This window comes from Falco peregrinus, chromosome 2 (genome assembly GCF_023634155.1).
Source record: "Falco peregrinus isolate bFalPer1 chromosome 2, bFalPer1.pri, whole genome shotgun sequence".
NCBI lineage: Eukaryota > Metazoa > Chordata > Aves > Falconiformes > Falconidae > Falco > Falco peregrinus.
This window is the reverse complement of record NC_073722.1, coordinates 46,300,937-46,322,046: the sequence shown is the minus strand read 5'-3', so window position 1 is coordinate 46,322,046 and position 21,110 is coordinate 46,300,937. Positions and strand designations below refer to the sequence as shown.

The 21,110-nt window shown below is 40.4% G+C and overlaps 1 protein-coding gene across 4 annotated transcripts; it reads right to left on the bottom strand.

Annotated features, from left to right (window-relative positions):
* Positions 1 to 742: 742 nt before the first annotated feature.
* Positions 743 to 21,110, bottom strand: TACC3 (transforming acidic coiled-coil containing protein 3). 4 transcript variants are annotated; one of them, XM_055796200.1, is made up of 16 exons: positions 20,954 to 21,110; positions 17,086 to 17,263; positions 16,803 to 16,948; positions 13,478 to 14,524; positions 12,232 to 12,331; positions 11,597 to 11,789; positions 10,545 to 10,597; positions 9,564 to 9,688; positions 8,781 to 8,892; positions 7,923 to 8,075; positions 5,510 to 5,586; positions 5,374 to 5,417; positions 4,194 to 4,354; positions 2,794 to 2,900; positions 2,465 to 2,585; positions 743 to 910 (listed from the first exon to the last, which is right to left on the bottom strand). In XM_055796200.1, exons 2-16 carry the CDS (start codon positions 17,260 to 17,262, stop codon positions 845 to 847), a joined length of 2,682 nt encoding a protein of 893 aa, XP_055652175.1. In that variant the 5' UTR covers position 17,263; positions 20,954 to 21,110; the 3' UTR covers positions 743 to 844. The 4 variants fall into 4 exon arrangements, with proteins under 4 accessions (XP_055652175.1, XP_055652177.1, XP_027647095.1 ...); XM_055796202.1 differs by having other exon boundaries at positions 17,086 to 17,287; positions 20,954 to 21,086; XM_027791294.2 differs by lacking the exons at positions 16,803 to 16,948; positions 17,086 to 17,263; positions 20,954 to 21,110 and adding an exon at positions 15,481 to 15,545.

Genomic DNA, 21,110 nt, shown 5'->3' with positions numbered 1-21,110 from the left:
AGTAAGGCCACAAGCACACCCAGCAGCAACAGCCCTTCTGATAGGAAGAGCTACTAGTCAGGCAAGGAGGGGAAGGACCTCCCATTAATATTAGAAATAAAACACTGTAACTTGCAACAAGACAATCCTGTTAAGCTGTTATTACTTAACAGACACAGATGACTATTGTTGCCCTAATTAAAGCCGACTTCATCCTAACCTGTGACCTGCAGCCTACATCTCTCAAGACTGTTACAGGCAGGTGGCAGAAAGCTTTTAACTGGCAACAGGAAACTCAGTAGCATCAGACAGAATAATGACACAGAAGAAACCATGAAAATAAGAGTAGCAAGCTATCTGTCCTGCTGTTCAGTACTCTGCTTAGCCTGTCTGCAAAAACAAATCACTCCCGCTCCTCACAAAGTGAAGTTCTATTTTATTTTTTTTTAACATCACTGAATACCTTATAGCATTTGCGACAGGTCAGGTTTTATTACAATCTTGTGACTCCAGAATGTTTTCATGTGAGACAGCAGGCATTGCAAAATAGAGATGTGGCCCATGCTGACCCTCACCAAAGCCAGGTCATGAGTACAGAACCATGATGTTCTTACACAGGGAGAAGACTGAGGGCAAGACAATTGGAAGTTCTTCCTTTAAGCAACATGCGAAAATGTTATGCAAGACTTACCTACTGCAAGCAGCAACTGAATTTCAGTGAAATTTTGCACAAAAAGATACAGACAATAATAAGCAAGACAAGTACAAATAAAGTGTTTTATTTTTCCCCACATAAAAGTAAAAGTGAGTGAACACAAGACAGGAAGTCAGAGACACTAGACATATGTACAAGACAGTTCCTCTATCAAATTTTTTCCATCTTCAAGATCAAGTCATCACAGATTTTTGTCAGTTCATCATTTTCTTTAGCCTGTTGAAGATGAGGGGAAAAAAGAAAAAGTGTGAGTTTTGGGTATGCCTAAGACCTCCAGAGTGAGCTGAGTCATGACAAATCATGGTTGCCAACATAAGGAATAGAAAGTCTATTTACATACTAGCGACACATGCAAATTTACTCTAAAGGACAGTCTACTTTGTAGAGAGTCACATGGCAGCCTCAAGAGCCAAAGGAAATTATACTGTCTTTACTTCCACAGACTTTCCCATGATACATGGAGACAACTAGGGAAATGAGATTTTTCAGACTCAAAGTCTTTTTGTTAGATACACTGAAATTCAAGATAGTAACAGTTTAGATTTTCATCTTCACAAGACAGACAACTCAGAGGACGCTTTGATAACTGAAATACAGCAATAATTTCCAGTTTGAATAATTCCTTATATGGTCAATTAGAGTTCTTAACATTAGATGTTGCTGTATTTATAACAGGAATAAAACCAGCTCTGTATTAGATGGCTTGTTTCATCTCTCCAGTTACAGGCTTACTGGTTCCTCAGCTATGCAAACCTTAGTCATAAGCCTGAAGACTAACACGAATATGAGACTTCTCCCCAACGGGAATGTGTCAGCAATTATCTATTTTTGAGTCTTCAATGCTGGCAGATACAACCATGATGCAGTAAAGCTAATAGCATGCATGACTTTTAACCCTCAAAAAGTTTTCCTTTGAAGCATTCTAGCAAAGGAAATTGATGCACTTTCTAAGACTTTATTTAAGCAATACAAACCAACATCAAAATCAAGGATTAATGGCCTGAACAGTACTGAAAGTTCAGTCATACAAAAGCATGTATCAGTGCTAATAGCTTACAAATCATGTTTACAAACAAGCTGAACCAGACAGTCAAGATTCATTCCCAGATTCAGCTCTGGGACATGTTTAATCCTTTCAGTACTTAAAAGGGGATTATAAGAAAGATGGGACAGACTTTTTAGTACAGCCCATAGCAACAGGACAAGGGGGTAATGGCTTTAAACTAAAAAGAGAGTAGATTTAAATTAGGTATTAGGAAGAAGTTTTTATGGTGGGAGTGGTGAGACCCTGGCCCAGGCTGCCCAGAGAAGCTGTGGATGCCCCATCCCTGGCAGTGTTCAAGGCCAAGTTGGACAAGGCTTGGAGCAACCTGGTCTAGTGGAAGATGTCCCTGCCCATGGCAGGGGGGACAGAATCAGATGATCTTGAAGGTCCCTTCCAACCCAAACCATTCTATGAATCTATGCTTAATTCTTAGATCACCATCTCATTCAGAAGGTCAGATAACATCCTGACACAGCAGCCTGAATTGATCACTTCTGTGCACTACCTATGGGAACAAACCTTTTGCTCCAAATAATCTAAACATACAGATGAGTCTTGACATACAATTGTGCCTTTAAGTTTCAATGCTTATTTCCCAAAGCTTTCCAGGACAGCAGCCACCAAAACAAGCAGTTAGCATGCCTGCTTCTAGCACCAGTACAAGATAGTTCTTGACCTAGTCTAAGGCAATAACTTGGAAATTCAGCCATGGCATTTTCACTAACCTTTTGTTCAAGGCTCCTCTCTAAAGACTGGATCCTCATTTGTTCTTTGCGGAGACTGGCTTGTAGTGCTGCAGTCTCTGATTTAGCTTTGCTTCGTACCTGGGCAATTTCCTCATTTGCTCTGAAATGGAAGCAAGACTGTGTTTACACGCGCTTCAGACAGCACAGCAACACTGTTAACAGAATCACACTAGATGCTTGTACTTTGGATCAATCCCCAAACTAAAAATATTTTAAGCCAAATTTTGGTATTAGTGCATCACATTCTGCAGCAACTGTGAAAACTATGTATTTACTACCAGTACTTCGTTTCTTGACATGGTACTTACCGATGCAGTTTTTCTTCAGCATGTGCCTTTAGTGCCTGGTATCTCTGCTCCTCTTTTTTAATTCTAGCCAGGTATTCTTCAGCACATTTTTTCAGAGCTTCTTCATTCTGTCCCAAAATCAAGCAGCTTAGTTAGCTTTTTATGTGCTAGTAGATGGAAGAGTCTCTCCACAAATGGAGTGACTACACCAAAGTAGCAATACTTGCTCATCAGAATAACAGGAACAACTGAAGTCCCACAGACCTACACAGGGACTAAAGTGCCCCCTTTCAACTCTTAACTTTGCAGAATAAGATTTATTCACCCCACTTCCCTCCTGGTATACTGTTTACTTGGCTGCAAACTTTTAATAAAGGGGAAACATCACTAAGCAGTTGTGTGCGTTTCGGGTTGGTTTTTTTTTTTTCTTAAATCAACTTTGTTTTAGCTTGCAGTTGTCTCAAGAATAGCTAGGAATCCAAGTACTTCAGAGAATCCATGGAAAGATTCAGGCTTTGGACCCTGACAAATTAATCCAACATTAACAGCAAGAAAATCATCTTGGTAGGCAAAGACACCTTATTTTATTAGCTATTATAGCTAGTTGGAACTGTTTGAGCCAAGTGCTGAGGCTCCTGACTGTTTTCAAGTGATGCTTTAACTCTGTGCTAAGGAAAGGGCTTCCAAATTTAGGGTGGGGAGATGGAAAGGAAAATGAAGCCTGACGTGTTAGTAAAGCAGAAGCTTAAGACTTAACACAGACATTACGCCCATTTCTCAAACCTAGACTACCACAAAACTTATAACAGGCTAGTTCTAAGCTTGAATAAATAGGAGATATTAAAAGGATAACTGAAGGCAAAAAATCTAAAGGCACTTTTTTGAACACCAACTGAATCAATTTTTGTGCATTTTAGGCAGCAAGAAGCCACAGCATATGCTCATTAGCTTAATAAACCCAAACTGGTAAACTCAGGCCTGCATTCTGCAGCATCTTCAGAGACTGGAGGAACAAAGCTGAAGAACACCCAATAGACTACTATCATTTTGACTTGTAACAGCAAATCCTCTTCAGCATGCACTCAATATATAGGGGAACTGAGCTGCCCTTATACAGCAGTTGCTACACAAGAGTGCCTCTATGACCAACAGAAAAATTATATGCATGCAGCAAGAAACAGCTCATTCTTCTGTTTGAAGTAACTTTGGGTTCTAACAGAGCAGTCATTACCATACTTTAAGCCAAGCACCAAATATAACAAACAAGTAATTTTTAAATTCTTTAAATAAACAGCTTAGCACCTGGTTTTACATATAGTGCCTATACCAGCAAATTAATGGCTGCTCTAGAAATTCATCATTTCCTCTCTACTAAGCCTCATTTGTCTTGGAAGGATATTATTTGCATTATAGCATCTTACTTTGTGGTAACCCTCTAGCGCTTCTTTCTGTTTTTCAAATCGTTTGAAGAGTTCAGAAAAAGATTTCTCCATAGAGTTCAGATCTGAAATAACTTGCTGCTTCTCTTCCATCATTCTTTGCATCTCTTTCTTTGACGATTCCTTCTGCTTTTGAGCATCCTCTGAAGAATGAACAGGGTTACACTCATAGTAGTTACTGCATTAGCATAAAACTAGTTCCACAGATAACTCCCACACCCTCAAGTCTTCCTCCTAAACTAAAAAAAGGGTCTCAATGTAGCCTCTCCTTTGAAAGGACACCATATCTTTGCTTTTAAGGAAGCAGCCATATTCTCTTTATTTGTTACATACTGCTTCACACCAACCCGAAGGTCATTAAACACAGATTATAAGGTGCTGCCCAAAGCTATGTTTCTCCTGCAACGTAGTCAAAATACTATGCTCAAGTTTACCGTAACAGGAGCCTCAAATGTCATGACAGAAGCAAGGAATTCAATAATACTTGTTTTCATTAAATATGTAAAATAGAATGCATTTTATATCTAGCAGAGATCTAGTATAACAAGCCAAACTAGCATTGCAACCTCTTTTAGTAACCTCTGTCAGGACAAGCTTTTGTTAGTACACCTGAGCTGTTTCCCTTAAACTAGGCTTAAAGAAGCACAAAAAAACCTGACATGATGTTCAGTCTCCTTAAGCAAGGCATAGATTTGGCTATTCAGCCTTGAACTAGGAGAATGCACTCATGCAACAAGAGTTTTATTGAATATCTTCCATTGTCTAGCTTTGAGGCCACAAACTTAACTGAAGCAAAGGCTAGATTTTTCCAGCAAGAACGCCTACTGACATAACTTGAATGAGGTCAGATAATAAACAGTTAAACAGAAGGTGCGGACAACTGGATGTGCCAGTTTTAATAAACCAACAGCTCACACTCCACTGGAAAATAAGTTAGTTGTGTTCTTGCCTAATTCAGGAAGTCATCATTACCCACCAAGTGATATCATGTCTTCATAAATACGTTATTCTAACTACCTTGTCTGAAACCTTACACTCACCCTGGAAGCACTTGAAATATTAATACTATCAGAAGTGACAGAGTACTAATTCCACTTACTAACCTTAGGCTAAGCATGCCCCACTCACCCCAAGCCATTCAAAGCATAAATATGGAACTTACCCATCATTTGTGTTATTGTACCTTCAAACTCAGCAACTATTTTTCTAAAAAAAACATTAAAAGAAATGTTGAACATAGAGTTAGAAAAAGCAGCTGGAATAAACAAGGAGATATAAAAATCAGGACAGATTCATACCCCATTTCCTTGTATTCCATATGAAGCTTATCATACTTTTTTTTCCATTCCTGAGTTTCCAGCTCTTTCTTTTGAACCTTTGAGGGGAAAAGTAAACCTTTATTTATCACACAGGAAGAGATACAAGATTTGATACTCAGAACAGTCTGAAGGGCAGCTTAGGTATACTTGTAACTTGATATGGAGAAAAATAAGTTCTAACTGCTTAACAGAATCAAAATTAAGTGTTTCTTTATAGATTTGAGTCAAACAAGTTTAGATTGATAGGTACATTTCACATACATGATTTCCAGTCAATATTACCAATGTTTCTTCAGATGGCAAAACCACAGGCCAACCTCTCGCCTGCTCTTAATCATAGATGTCATCATTGGCCAATTATGTTCTTAATCATATACATTCCTTGGCCCATTAGGTTCTCTCAAGATACATGTTTCATTTTATTTACAAGGTAGACAAAAAAAGCCACACATCTGCTAATTTTAACACAGGAAAGCACAAATACCAGAGGTCTAGTCTAGTCAAGATCAAGCTGCTGTTTGGAGTAATTCATATTCAACACTCAATCCTCCCCCTACCATGTCTCCAAATTTAAAGACATCTCAGTTCACTTAAGAATAAACACAGTTCACTTAAGAATAGCCATTATTAGTTTCCCATTAGCTCAATTAAAGCACAGTCCACAGCAACAGTATTAGAAGTATAAGCACAAATGCTTTGTGCTAACTCCATAACCTTAATTTTGTCCTGGGCTTTCTATTCAGAACTATAACACTGACAGCTGGCTGTAGCATGGGAGGCCTTGAAGACAGAGGCCCAAAATACATAAAGTTGCCTGGAATTTTTATTTTTTTTTAAAAAAAAAGAGAAGGTCAGAGTACATGATTACTGCCGATTCCCCCCTCAAAGTTGCACAGTAGATAAATACACTGATTTTCAGTATTTAGGGTAATTTTAAATGTATTGTAATATTTCATATGACAGGAAGTGGGGCCCAAATTTAAAAAGGTACCAAAATTTTATGAAGAGAAAGAATTAACAGCAGTTAGGCTAGAAACAGATGTTACAAAAGCAAAAGTACATGAAGATGGAAACTTCCATCTGCAAACTCAACAGAAATGCTTTAGTAAACCCAAAAAAGCATGCTTCCATGAAGTGCTGTATTTTCCCAAAAAGGAAAAGTTTTTTCATCATCTCCCACTCCTGAGTTATTTCAGCAAAAAGTAATCTAAGATTTAGCCTGCCTTCCTTTCAGGTTAATATAGTACTTCCATACATTTTTGTTGTTGTTGTTGAAGTGACACACAACAGGAGTCATCCAGTCACACCTGTCTCGCTACAACTATGTTTGCATGTTTAAAATAGTTCTTTGAAAGAAGAGATTAGAGCACCAGTTTTTAAAATATTACAAGCTTTACTCCCTGTTACTATAGAAAGTCTTCATTTTAGATCAATTCACTAAGAGCTGTCCACTGCCAGAGATGCACTTGTTTTACCCAGCATGTTGTCTAGTACAGGAAAAGTGTCCTCCTAAATGAGGAAAAGCAAAAGTTACTCCCAGAAAAGTGAGTATCTTTTCACTCTGAAAGAATAACTGGGTGTCCTTCACATCAGTGCCTGCAAAATTCCTGACTAGGTATATTAAATGCTCCATTTTCTTCTGAAGTTAATTTTGAAGTTACATGATTAGCTTTAAGGGGGGGTTACGCTTAGGTACTCCTCTTACATCATTTAGTATCTGTAATGTTACATTCATTATCCTGAATCTGTAATGAATCAAGTACTCAAATTTCTGAAGTGAGTGGATACATAGCTCTTCCTGTATCATTAAGACATCAGGGGTTCAAAAGCAATTTCTGTAGCTACAGAACATGCTTGAAATCCCCCAACTACCACTAATCTACTCTCTCCCACTAATCTTTCTCCTCCAGAGCGAGCTCCAGATCTCTCATTTTCATTAGCCAGACATACTGCTTTGCCTCCCCATCCCACAAAAAAACCGATCACTGCACTAAATTGGATTACAGTTTTATGTTGTTTTAAGGAAATAGTTATAAGAAGTTGCTCCCTCCCATTGGTAGGAAGGGCTATTTCCTGCCCAGTTAAATAAAGGGTATTCAGATCACCAATATTAAGCTTAACCATTCCATCCAATAACAGATGCTTTTTAATACCTACCAGTTCTAAGGCAGAACCTGGCTAATACTGAAGTTCACCATACCTCCTTAGGTATTAGCTCTGAGGAGTTCTGTACCTACAGCTCCTATCAAGTGCACAGCAAGCTCTTTAGAACAAGGTGCTTATGTCAAGTATAATGGAAAGAATTGCCAAGCATAGAGATTTATACCAGATAATCTAAACAAAAGGGACTTTAAAGGCTATGCAATGTTCTGCTTTGGAAGGTTCGCCATACCTCTCTCTGAACCAGTTCAACAGCTGCATCCATGTCTTTTTGGCTATATTTTAGCACATCGATAATAGCATCCACTGCACTGTTTGCCGAAGCAGCAATAGGGAGTGGAGGAACATCGCTAGTCAGGGAATCTATAATTACGGGACCAGTGTCCTGTGAGAAGCAAAGAGTACAGTTTCAGCAGGTTCCCATTTTCATGCCATTGATTAGCTGTGTGCAGATTATCTAAGTCAAAATATTTTACTTAACACCAAAAATACTTCCGTAACTTTGTTACCGTAACCTTCTTACTTTAAAGATAACTACATACTTCTAAAAGATATCTACAAGGCATAACAAACTGCTATCCACCAATTACAGCTATTGGAAACAAAGTAGGTAACACCACACTGTTCCTCGCTAGTAAAAAAAGCACCACTTCAGGATGAACTGCTGTGTGCAGATCTGTACATAAGAGCTGTTCAAACTATAAACATTAGACTGTAGAGCATCGAGTTTAATCAAAATAGTGCTTTTCATCCCAGCAGTGCTATTAAAATAAATACAAGCTTGTCTTATTTTTGTGGCTCCAGCTGAATGAAAAAGATTAAAGCATTCTAAAAATGGCTCGAATTCTCCTAGACCATGTGAAATGCCACCAGTTTCCACAAAAATGATTTTTTAATACTTAAGAAAACAAGTACATCAAGAAATTCAACTTTTATGTGACTATCCAAGCTGGTTTTTAAGATAACAGTTTAAATAAGCATTAAGCATTCTGCAATCCTTACAATATCCGTGTAAGTCTTAAGTCCATAACCTAGGCCGCCCCTTTCCTGAAGTATCAACATGAAACCTGATAATTCTGAACACCCTTACAGAAGTTGTAAATGTTCCCAGAAGATCTAGCCCTTTTGGTTTGTCTTCACTTTGAAGATTCACTGCAGGATTTTCAGTTTCCTTCAGCAATTTACTTAAATCAGCAACAGGGCTAAAAATGAACAAACATACAATGTTGTGTTGAAGTGCAGCCTTTCTTTGTAAAGCTCTTGTATCAGAAATACTGTGGCCAGCAGGGCTAGGGAAGTGATCATCCCCCTGTACTCTGCACTGGTGAGCTGCACCTCAAATCCTGCTGTTTTGGGCCCCTCAGTACAAGACAGACACTGAGACACTGGAGCGTGTCCAGAGGTGGGCAACAGAGCTGGTGGAAGGGTGTAGAGAACAAGTCTGATGAGGACCTGCTCAGGGAACTGGGGTTGTTTAGCCTGGAGAAAAGGAGGCTGAAGTGGGACACCTTATTGCTCTCTACAGCTGCCTCACAGGTTGTAGCAAGCTGGGCATCAGTCTGTCCTCCCAGTAACAAGCAGCAGGACGGGAGGAAACTGCAAGCTGTGCCATGGGAGGTGTAGACTGGATACTAGGAAAAATTTCTTCACCACAAGGGTGGTCAAGCATTGGAGCAAGCTGCTCAGGGAAGTGGCTGAGTCACCATCCTGGAGGTATTTAACAGACTTGTAGATGTGGTGCTTAGGGACATGGTTTAGTGGTGGACTTGGCAGTCCTGCATTAACGGTTGGACTTGATGACCTTAAAGGTCTTTTCCAATATAAACAATTCTATGAGTGTACATACTATAGCCTAGACCAGTTCAACACATACCCACGCTGAAGTGGAGCCGTCATGATATTTGTATTTGTTTCAACAGTACCAGGAATTGGACTGTCTCTCAACAAAGGGTCAAACTTCAAATACAGCGACTGTTTCCTCAAGGCAGATTCTTTGAACTAAGGGAAGAGAAATAAACTGGCAGATATGCTGCTTCATAGCATGACACACACACATCACACACACAAGTAATCCTCTGGGGAGAGGGTAAGCCTATTCTTCAGTGACCAGAGCATTGTTCTCTGGAAAGAAATTACGTAAGAGAACTCTGTGCCCACAAGCTTAAGTCCTTATGTAATATCAAGTGAGCTCAATCTGTTCACAGACAGAACCAAAAGGGCAAACACATATGAACTATTCAGAACAAGCAGAAAACACTGAAAGGGAAAGATAGTATTGTAAGCTGAATGAGCAGTGTATGTCATTGTCTCTGCTCATACAATAAGGACAAACACAGCATGATCAAAAACAATGTGTGTACTCTCTGTATATGCAGAGCCACTCCCACTCTGGACCAAAGTAGGAGAAAGAACTAAGCTGAACTGATTAAAACATGATGTGCCCAATTTAGAGACAAATTTCCTGAAACTGCTCATAAAACAAAAGAACTTTGAAAAAAATATTTTCAAAACAGTGATCCTGCACTTTCAAAGCATTATGCTATGCCCTTGCAGTTTTGGCAATCAGAGAGACAAAATGTCAGCCATCTCAGTTTCACTGCTACTAAAGAAAAAGAGCACCTTTGCAAAATGAAAGCAAAAGACATCTGACTTTAGCCAAATTGCTTATAACTATATCTCCTTCTACCACCACACCATGCCCAGCCTCATTGACACATTCCTTGGGAACAGGACCTGTATTTCTGTGGGCAAGTTCAAAGTGAAGTTTTTTATGAAAACATTTAAGACTTGACAGTTTCATTTTCCTTTCTTCTCCCCTCTTCCAGGGAGGCAAACATTTAAGCACCATACTCACTGATGAAGTGCCAAACTGTTCCAGATAGTCTATTTCTATGCCCATTCCTAGAACTGGAAAAGAAGGAAATGATACAATGAAGATGTAATATTGTCATATTGTCTATAGTGAAGCCACCCACAGGTGCAAACAAATAGGTACGTATATAAAGCAAATAAATCCCTGCTCCCATCTTGTGAGCCCAAGTTTTTCATTCGCTAGTACTGTATTTCTATCTGGGCCTTAAAAAAAACATTGAAGGCAGGCAAAGATTTCTGAGCTAAGCAAAAAATACAGCTTCCATTTGTCCCCAAATACCAGTAAGGATATGTAGAATTTATCACACTGTTAAAGAACTTTTGCTGTTCTATGGTTAAAGAACACACAGCATACACACATTCAGATATTCTACTCATTGGCAATCTCACCATTAAAATTCGCATACAGCTCAGATGTGAGCAGTGAAGTTATAGCCATTTCTCAATACACCGATTCCACTGAAATATTAAGGTAAGTAACAGACTGCACTGCAGTCAAATCATTAGCTCATCCTACAAGGAATAACCCTTCCAGGTAGTTGTCACATCTATGCAGTAAGCTTTCAAGACTGGCATGCAAGTCCAGAACAACCATCCACACTGCAATATGAAGCCAGTGTTCAAGTAGTGCTAAGGCCTGCAATAATCTATAATACTCAAATACAGAAAGCAGTTGCTTATCTCTAGTGCTCTCAACTTTGAAGGTCTTTATTACCAGAAATTATTTCAAGGGACCACTTTTTCAGCACACAAAGCTGTGAATAAAACTCTAAAATTGTTTCTGTACCAGCCTAAATTTCATCCTTCCAGGCAGCTGAATGTTAATAGTCGGCTTCTAGAACTTAGCTTAATCCAGAGAAAATTTTAAGTATGCTTAGGTACATTTCCCACCCCTGCTAGTCATTATAGGTTTTACATTCCTTTCAGAAGAGCAAGATGAGACAAAAACTAGAATAAATGACAGAACTGAAGCAGAGAAATACATATACAGATATTGTAACACTATCTTTTCAGCCTGTTTTAAAGTGTCCTTACCTTCTGACGATGGTCTGAAGAGCTCTTCAGGTTTAGTGTTAGCTGTCTGCTCAACTGCTGCTATTTCAGTTCTGTGGGAACTAGGTTTAATTTCTTCTGCAGACATTGACTTTTTTCCACTGTCAGCAGAAACCAAATTATCTTGAGAGAGGACATTAGCTAGAGACATTGTAGATGGGCTCATTTGTTTCTCCTGATGAGAAAAACAGAATCCATTTAAATTAATATTTTAACAGTAAAAAGAAGATCACAATAATGATCAAATTTGTTTGTCATAAACCAACTGGGCAGTCAGTGTAATAAACCAAGAGCTCACAAGCATAGAATCTAAACTAACAACACTGAGTACAGCTCATATTACAAAGGAGTCGCTTTTTTTAGAGTCCACACCCTTATGCTTGCCCTTATATGTGACTGCTGATCAAAAAAGATAAACACCAAGGCACCAATTTGGCTGTCTGATGTTACCTTCAAAAGACAAGTCTGCACAGTTGATACCCATTCTAGAGCTGCTGAAGATACATAAACCCACTAATTCTTAGACAAAATATCAAACATGGGTTTGATAAGGTTAAGTCAAAGAACTGTTTCCTGGAACAACTCGGGAAGAACTGGCTACCTTTCCTATACCTTACCATGGCTATCTCTCCTGGAAGTTCAGCTTCTGCTTGAACTCCTGGCTTGTCTTCTTGAGTTCTGGGTTTGTCTTCTACCACATTCTGTTTACTGATTTCCCTAAAGAAAAAAGAAAAAAGTTAAAATCCAAGCCATAGACAGTTCTGAACTCTGTATTACCAGATACGTTGAAGCATTGAACAAAGCTTCTTTCAGAGTTTCTACTGCCACAGTACAGCAAGTCTTACAGAAGGTAGGGATGTAAATACACTGTCTTGCCTGATGATAACTTAAATGACGAAGTCCTTCCTCAATCAGAAGCAGTGCTATCTGGGAAGAAGAAAGTCACAGCAGTATCACTTATTCCCATTCACTTAACACTCTATTTCCATTTCTTAAGCTTTTTTTTTTTTTTTTAAAAAAAAGCCTATCTTTAAGAACAGAATTACAAGCAGCCTGCTACTCTTTCCAAAGTAATGCAGTGGTTACTGGTGTAAAACACAGAACTTCAGTAGTGAAGCCTAATATTTTAGCTACTGCTGACAGCACAAACTTAACTTCTTGCCTTGGTAAACACTAGCTGATCATGTAATACAGGGAGCAAGAGAGCAAACATTCCTGTCAAATTAACATTTTGTGCCAATCTAGTTCTGGTAAGCACATACCTGGCTATCCGCAAGTAATGCTGACATTTCATTAGTTAGACTTCCTAGGAAAAGCAACACAACATGTTCTATTCTCCAGAAAGTTTTATGTGGTGCCAAAAAAATGCACAGGTCTTTTTGTTGAAGACTGCATTCAGATACCAAGAACATGTGTGGAAGAAACAGTACCTCAAAGTTCAGCCAGGACACTAAGGAGAGAACAGAATTGCCTAGTCCCTTCACAGGATGTATGATGTGTGATGCTGCTGCCTACTTACCTGTTTTTTGAAAGACATCAACACTCAGTCAGTTCTTAACATTTCAGTCTAGTCTTGGAGGACTGACAAAAGACACTTGACCAAGGTACTAATGCTCTTCCCACATAAGCCTGTTCCCTCTCATTCCTCCATATTTAAGTACATCTTTTTCCCAGAGCTAGCCATGCTGGGATGGTTTCCCTGATGAGATCTTTAACTTTTAAACACAATATGTTGCAACGGCAACATGCAAGAGACTGCTAGCCTCAGACTAAGTCAGAGGTAGGAGTAGCTAGAGATAACATCTAGCTATCTTTTCCTCACGTTAGTTCAAGGCTCTTCTACATTCAGCTAGATTTACTTACAGATTTTTGGATTCTTTTTCACAGGTACTTGGTCTGTTGTCCTGCTCCACTGAAGGAAGCTCCCTTCTTGATGAGATACTATCCTTCTCCTCGTCTGGCAGGTGAGCTTTCTGAGGGCTAGAACACTTGGGTGAGCTGGAAATTTTAGAGCCTCCTCCAAACGGATTAAAGTTTGGATCATCAAGTTTGTCCCAGTCAAACTTATAAGATGCTTTGGGAACAGGGATTTCACCTTCCACATGACCCTTATTTTGCACTTCAGTTTTCTCCGTTTTTGTCTTGGTAACAGGAATTTTTTTGGAAGGTGGCTTAATTCCAAGTCTTTTACCTAGTTTCTTCAGAGGTGGCTTTCTAACAGTGGTATTATCAAAGTCAAATTCCAATTTTACTGGTCCCGCCTTGGTGACACCAGGCTTTTCTGCAGGTTCCCCTTTGGAGACAGCCAGCTCATCCACAGAGGCTTTTTCTGCTACTGAAACATTCTGAAGCTTTGATTCCCCAGTTTTAGCAGTATCACTGGGACCCAAGTTACCAGATAACTGCACAGCAGGTGTAGATGTTTCTTCTAAGCCTGCCAAATCATCAATTTGACTCACACCTGTGGAAGCAGACTTCACATCCCTCACAGAGTCACCGATTCCTTGCTTAAGGGACAACTCTGATTTATTAGACTCTGACTCTCTCAGTACAGATTCTTTTCCAGAGGAAAGAGTCTTCTCTTCACTTGGGCAGTCTCTGCTTGCTGTGGTTGAAGCAAAAGGAGCTGTATCATCCAGCAGAACAGAATCACTACTTATTTCAGAAGTTCTCTCAGGGCTGCTAGATACTCTTACAGGAGACTTTTGCAGGTTTCCAGGAGAATGCTGCAATTGCACTGCACTTTGAAAAGGATTGATGTCATTTAAGTTATCAAAATCAATATTGTAGGAACCTCGACTCTTCACTGGCATCTCATCATCTGGGTAAGGAGCTGTGCTGACCTTCTCTGGCATTTGTGTATTTATCACTGTATTGTTCGGTCCAGTTTCAGGCTTTTGTTGACGTGTGCTGCATTTAAAAAAAAGGATCACACATGCTATATTTTTTAGACATCATTTGAAGTCATCTTCAGAAATATATTTGCATAAGTAGCTTTGCACACTCAGAGTAATCTGATTTTTTTGACATAAGGCTGCTGGCAGCAAAAAGAATATTGTAACAGCAAGAATTCAGCTGCCACCTAAACAGAAGTTATGAGCTCTGGTACACATGAACTATAGGGAGATCAATCCTTCAAACTAGTCTGTATTCTTAAGCTACCCCTTCTACACAGCTATGTGACCTCATGCCAGCCGTTGCTGGAGACTGCTGCTTTATTCACTACAGCAGATTTCCGTTTCTCTGGACAGCGAAATATACATTTCTTAGGAATATTTACTAACAGTAAGCAGCTCAAACACAGGCACAACTAGTAGCACATCTTCATGTAGATTCCTCTATGAGTCTACGACCAACCTGAGTCATGATTCAGGTCCTCCCATTCTAGTCTCTACTCTTCTCCTCAAAGTATGCACCAGCATTTCATCTATGAAGGCCTACATACCAAAACAGAACTTGGACTGCAGGCACTTTAAACTCTGTACCATAGCAGATCTGAGATCCAAGTGGTACGTAAGAAAATACTTCTCCGGTAATAGAAAAATAAGATTCTCTAGAAGAAGAAACAGATTAAAGAGTTTGTGTACTCACTGCTGCCGAGTATTCTACAAGTTACCACTCTCCACTTCGATTCCCCAAACCCTACTCAAATTCAGAGGCTTGGCCTCAGACTGCTGAGAGTTAAAACATGACTTCCTGAAACAGGATTTCCTCCCATTGTTTTGCCCCTTTGTAAACTTATTACTTCTATTGCTATCCGAATCTGCTGTAGAACAGAACATGAATAGAAGTCACACACTAAAAACACCACTTTGATAAACCCAAAAGCAAAGGCAGGAGATAAGAGTTCAGGAAGTCCTTCTCACCCGTCTGAGTGCCTCTTCCCTGCAATAGCTCAGCCCCAGGCTGGTTCAACTGCTCAAGCCCCTCCCATTCTCCTTCAGTGTTTAACCTAATAAATGCCAGTCAAGAGTGAGACACCTGCTTGAAACTTGAATTACTTGACACTAGTCAAACGTGACTAGCAACACCTAGTGCTTTAATTTATTTGCTACAAACAAATCCTTGCATTTTAAAAAGTAGAAAGGACACGTACAGTAAGTAAAGGCATGTCTTCACACATAGTTATGCCCTCACTAAAACCAATTCGGTGCTAGCCCTTGTAACTCACTTGAACCTTTTATGTACTAAATCTTCATTTATTTGTGTGAGCAATAAGTTTGGGGCCTAAATGCAACTAAGTCACTTAATTGTGGTAGCTAGTTCACAAGCACTTTTCTAAACTGGAGGATACATGCAAGTTAACAGTTGAAGTAAATCATACATTTAAAGAGCATTTAAGTGTTCCCATCTTTCTTCCTTCTTCCCTTCCCCAAAACAATAAGGGTCAAATGAAAGTATTGGGTAGATAAAAACAAGCAAAAGGATGTATTTCCTTGCAGAAGACAAAGCTAAGGTCTGAGATTTCTTGTCACTGGGAATTACAGTTGTCAGATGCTTATACAAGTTTTTAAGGGGGTTAAAAAAAGTCAGTATTAAAGCCTATTAAATAACATTGTATTAGTAACCTGTTATAATAGTTCTAGTAAAGGACAGTTGCAAAACCCCAAACTGAAACCCTGCAGACTTCATGCTCTTCTCTAGACAGCTACCATGAGCCACTTAGACACAGGCTGTTAAACTATAAAGGTGCACAAACTTGTTTGTACTTGGGATTGATGTTATATTCACTTTGTGTCGCTAGATCTTCTTTAATCTTAATACTCATTGACTTGAGGTGTCAATCCAAGCTAACCCTTCAGAAGATTTACCTTATAGAGAAAAAAATCTTAAGAGATAAAACTGTACTTAACATACAAGAGAAGAAATTTTAAGGTTTAGCTTCAGAGTAGTTGTAGTCTCACATGAAAACCTTACCGTAGGAAAGTTCGTGTTCTCTGCCCAAGGTGTCCCTTAAGCTATTTATACGTAAGTCAGCTTTAAGAAACCAGTTACTGAGAAGTTAAGAGTTCAGTATTCAATATTACAATCAATATAATTGCCATTACTTTTGAGAAAATTTTATCTTTAAAAAAGCGCATCAGTGTCAACATAGTCAACATTAATTTTGTGCAGTTTATAATGGGGAAAAAGTCACTTGAGTGTGTTCCACATAGCTAGTACTACCAGTGGTGAATACATTACTTACTCAACATTGACAGGTACAGATAAAAGATCATCCACCAAGGCTTCACTGCAATCACCAAGCATGAAAGTAGTGTCAAGTTTGTCCACCATCGCAGGACTTAAGATTTTTCGAGTCTGAGGATCTCTTAGAGGAGTTTGAAATGTTACCTTTAAGAAAGGGGTGGAGGGGAGGAAAAACGTAGAACATGAACACCACAGTATTTTCAAGCTCCAAATAACACATGCATTCAGTAGCAGAGATCATAGAAGAACATAATCAACACAAAAGCACAAGTTTACCTTACCTTCATAGCTTTTGCCACACTTTTTCGTGGCAAGTTTTCTTTCTGGGACAGGCATAGAATAGAAGGTCTCCCTGTAGGTTCTGGTGCAAAGAAAAAGCCTGAGTCTTCCGCTGTTAGGTCATCCTTGACATTTGCTCCATTTTCTCCATTTTCTGCATTTAAAATCTGCAGACTCATTCTAGAACATCAACACATATAACATCTGCATGAATGAGAGGGTGTGGTCAGCCAGATGCACTTTCAGATAGTTTAAGAAGTTGGAAGCCTGCCACTTGCTCTCAAAGATTAACAGCTTCAAAAGAAGTTTTAGAAATACTAAATATTTTCATATGAAAAGGTATATTTCAAAAGACCCTGAAAGCATCTAAGCACAGCACTGCATAGGCCTTCTGCTTTTGTTAGACATCTGAGAAGTTAATTGTTGATATTACACTTTCCACAGTTAACATTATATCCTTACTAATCAAGCTGCCCATCCTTTAAGGGGAACTCTACCATCTGCAAGTTTTTTCATTTCCGACCCCTTAAAGCCTGTAGTGACATAGTCATGCATCTTGTAATAGTGCATCTAGCTACGCAAAATGACAGCTTTTGCAAGGGGCAGATGACAGTAATTCTCCATTTTGTTCACATTGTCTCATTACTACATTGTACATCAGCAAACAGGAAAACCAAACTTTGTTAGTTCGGGTGTGTTTAGGATCAGAGCTCTGAATAAAATCATTTGGCATTTTCCTACACTGTCTGAGCATGTGCTGCTTTTGTAAGAGACACAGTACTTGAGAACCTTTTGCTGCACAGGCATTACTGGTATGCAAATCAGAAAGAAAATAAAATTAAAAGGGTATTTCTTTAATTTTGTTCTTGCATTGGACATGCACAAGCTTTAGTAGACCATAGAGGTTGATTAATCTTACTAGTATTTCAAGTGTGAAGGACTTTAAAGCCTGCATCACAACTAAGATTTAGGATGAACATAAGTTGGAGAAGGAACACATTTCAAATATGCCAGGCAAACCAGCACATTATAGGTACTTTAACTCTGTCAGCCTTTCATTCCCATTGGAGCCTTTGCAGTTCTTTAAAGCTTTAACATTAATATTCAGTGATGCTATTGCTGTTTCTTTAAAACAGCAAAAAAAACCCCACCAAAAAGTACCAGAGCACAGAAGGCCTGTTAAGGCATAATCACTGTCCATGAAGTATGACCCCTGAGAAGTGCAGTTAGTTAACTGACAAACTGTTAACAAAGCAATTTCCTTCATAAGAACTGATGTGTTATCTTGTACCACCTCTGCAAGATAATCAGCATCATCAAGTGGAGATGTTGGCTTTCTGCAATGAATAACCATGCCAAGTGATCTCAAATGCTCAACTTGACCAGAAGTCTAATCCTTACTTTGTTTTTCTGTCCTCCATCATGTAGTCAAGATTAATCCAGGAAATAAGCCGAGGAAGACTTCAAATGATTGTCTTCATTGTCATAAAGAGGTAATAAGAACACTCCCACTGAAAGTTTTAAATTATGTTTTCAGTCTCATATACCTCTGATATATTCAAATTTCTGTATTTAAGCCTCCATATGTGTTTTCCAACTGTTACAATAATCCTTATGGGAAAATTTGCTTCATACTGTCCAGTGAACTAGCTGCTCTGTCTGCAAGCCTGACAACAGCACTTCTAATCAGTAATGGAATGCAAACAATGGCTACAAAAGCAATGGCAAGCAAACAAGCCTGTATTAGCTATTTCTTCATTCCTCCATTATTCTTGATCATATTGATACTTTAGCCCAAGTTATTTCATACATAGACATTTTTACATTAACAACTTTTAGAACTTGAAGTGAACTTCATTGCTTTCCTTCATTCCAAACTAAAACTGAGACAACAGGTCAAGTAAATCTTTAAAAACTGTTGCTGTTTACTGTAATTACTTTAGAAACAAAGCCAAGGACAGGACAAAGTTGTCAACACCTTCTAAAACAAGCCTCATAAGCAGGGGAGGTTTGTTTTGATACTTTTGCAGGTTTGTCATTGAGCTACTCATACACCCTTGCTAAACCAGATTCAGATCATTAAAATATCCAGTAAATTGACACCATATACCTACACCACTTTTGCCCAGCATTTTAGATACTGAATCCAAAAATAAAACCCACAAAACCCCCAAAACCTCCTTTCTAAGATTAAATTATTGCAAGTAATTCAGCATTTAAGATATTTGCAATCAAGATTTGATCTAAATTGTATTTAAAAATTTGTTAGCTAGCAGCTGTGATAAAGTGAAAGGGAAGCTTTATTCAAGACATCTTTTTGTTTGAAGTGGTCAGTGTCTAAGGCATGCAAGTGTTGTGAAAGGCAGCAAGTTTTCCACTACGGCCTATCAAAGTTCAAAAAAAATGAACCTGCTCCTAGTTTTAGAAGCATATTTATCTGCACACAAGCAGCAGTCTGTCATTCTGTATTTGAGAATGAACATAAAATTCAATTACATCAGATAATTAAGCCTCAGGTACCTGTTGTATGTAAATTGAGGGCTTCATAGCAACTACCTGTTGTTTCATGAACACTGGGGCACAACATTCAAAACACCAATTTGGTCTCTAATGCCTGAAACGTGCCACTGAACATTCAGGGCAAAGATGGAATTTTTCTACTTAATTACCCTTCTGAACTTCGCCAGGAGCCAAGATGCAAGACACTTGCTCACTGACAAAGTAACTTAGTATAGGCTGTGAATATTTCCATACAGAGTGACACAAAGCTGACTACTTTTTTTTTAGTGCAAACATCTCAACTCAGAACAAATCTGTCTGGTTAACCGACTCTTTCATATTCACGACCTTCCCCCGACTACAGAAGTCGCCCGACTCTCAATACACCAGTGCGGGAAGGGGAATTTGCAGCAGCTTTAGCCAAAACCAAGCTTGGGAGGCAGCAGATGCCGAGCCCCAGCCTAGCCGGCCTCGGTACCCCCCCGCAACAGGCACTCGGGCCTGCAAGTGGCTGCGAGGGAACAAAAGGTGGCCTTGGCCTTCAGTGGCCGAGTCGGAGGCGCCGCTCGGGGCGGGAGTCGGCGGTGAAGGGCCTCCGCGGGCCGGGCAGGGCAGCGGGGGAGCGGCGAGGCCGGGCAGCGCCGCCCCTGTCCATCAGTGCGCCTAGCCGTGCTTTAAGGCGCAAGAGAAACCCAAACAAAAAAGCCCAAACCGCCCCTGTCGCAGCCCCCCAGCTCACCGGGTGCTCCCAGCGCTCCCGAATCTCTCCAGGCCACAAGAGCCCCCCCAACACCCCCCAGCCGCTAGGCTACCAGAGCCTCCCTCGGCCCCGGAGTCCCCCCCGCCTCACAGAAGTGCCCGCGTATATCCCCTCAGAGCGCCCACCCGGCCCCGCATCGCCCTCAAAACACACAGAGATGCTCCCGAGGTCCTCCTGAGCCCCACCTCACCCCCGAATTCCTGAGGAGCCCCTGAGCTCCACTCCATCACCCCCCCGCCCCCTCCGTTACCCCCCAGCTCCTAGCTCCACTTCATCCCCAAACTCACAAAAGTTTCCCACAAATCTCCTAGCCCTAAGCTCACAAGTGTCCCTGAGACCCCGCACCACCCCAAGCTCAAAGGGGGGGGGGGGGGGGGGCGGGGAAGGCCTGGGCCTGTGTGTGCGTCCCCCAAGCCCCGCACCACCCCAAGCTCACAAAGGGAGGTCCCCGAGCCTGCCCCCCCTTCACCCCCCAGATCCACACCACCCCAAGCTGCTCACAGAGGGGGTCCCCGAGGCTGTGTGCCCCCTCCCAAACTCAGTGGGGCAGCCCACAGCTCCGTAGACAATGGGAGCAGCCCCCTCCCCACACCCCCTCAGAGGACCCCTACCTGCCGGCGGGGCCCAGGTGCGAGCCCGCAGGACGCTCGGCTGAGGCGGTACGCGGGTCCTGGCGGCCTCAACCTTCCCCACCGCTGAAGCCACCGCCGGGCAGCACCCGCTCGGTAGCCGTCACAGGATTTCAAATTTCAACGGCAGCCACGGCCC

What these genes read in the sequence shown, in the direction of transcription:
- TACC3 (XM_055796200.1), bottom strand. Translation starts at nt 17,262, where the DNA reads ATGAGTCTGCAGATTTTAAATGCAGAAAATGGAGAAAATGGAGCAAAT. An exon ending in GTGTGGCAAAAGCTATGAAG is followed by an intron (nt 16,949 to 17,085) that starts GTAAGGTAAACT and finishes CCTTTCTTAAAG; the next exon opens with GTAACATTTCAAACTCCTCT. An exon ending in ACGGCTCCACTTCAGCGTGG is followed by an intron (nt 8,893 to 9,563) that starts GTATGTGTTGAA and finishes GTTCATTTTTAG; the next exon opens with CCCTGTTGCTGATTTAAGTA.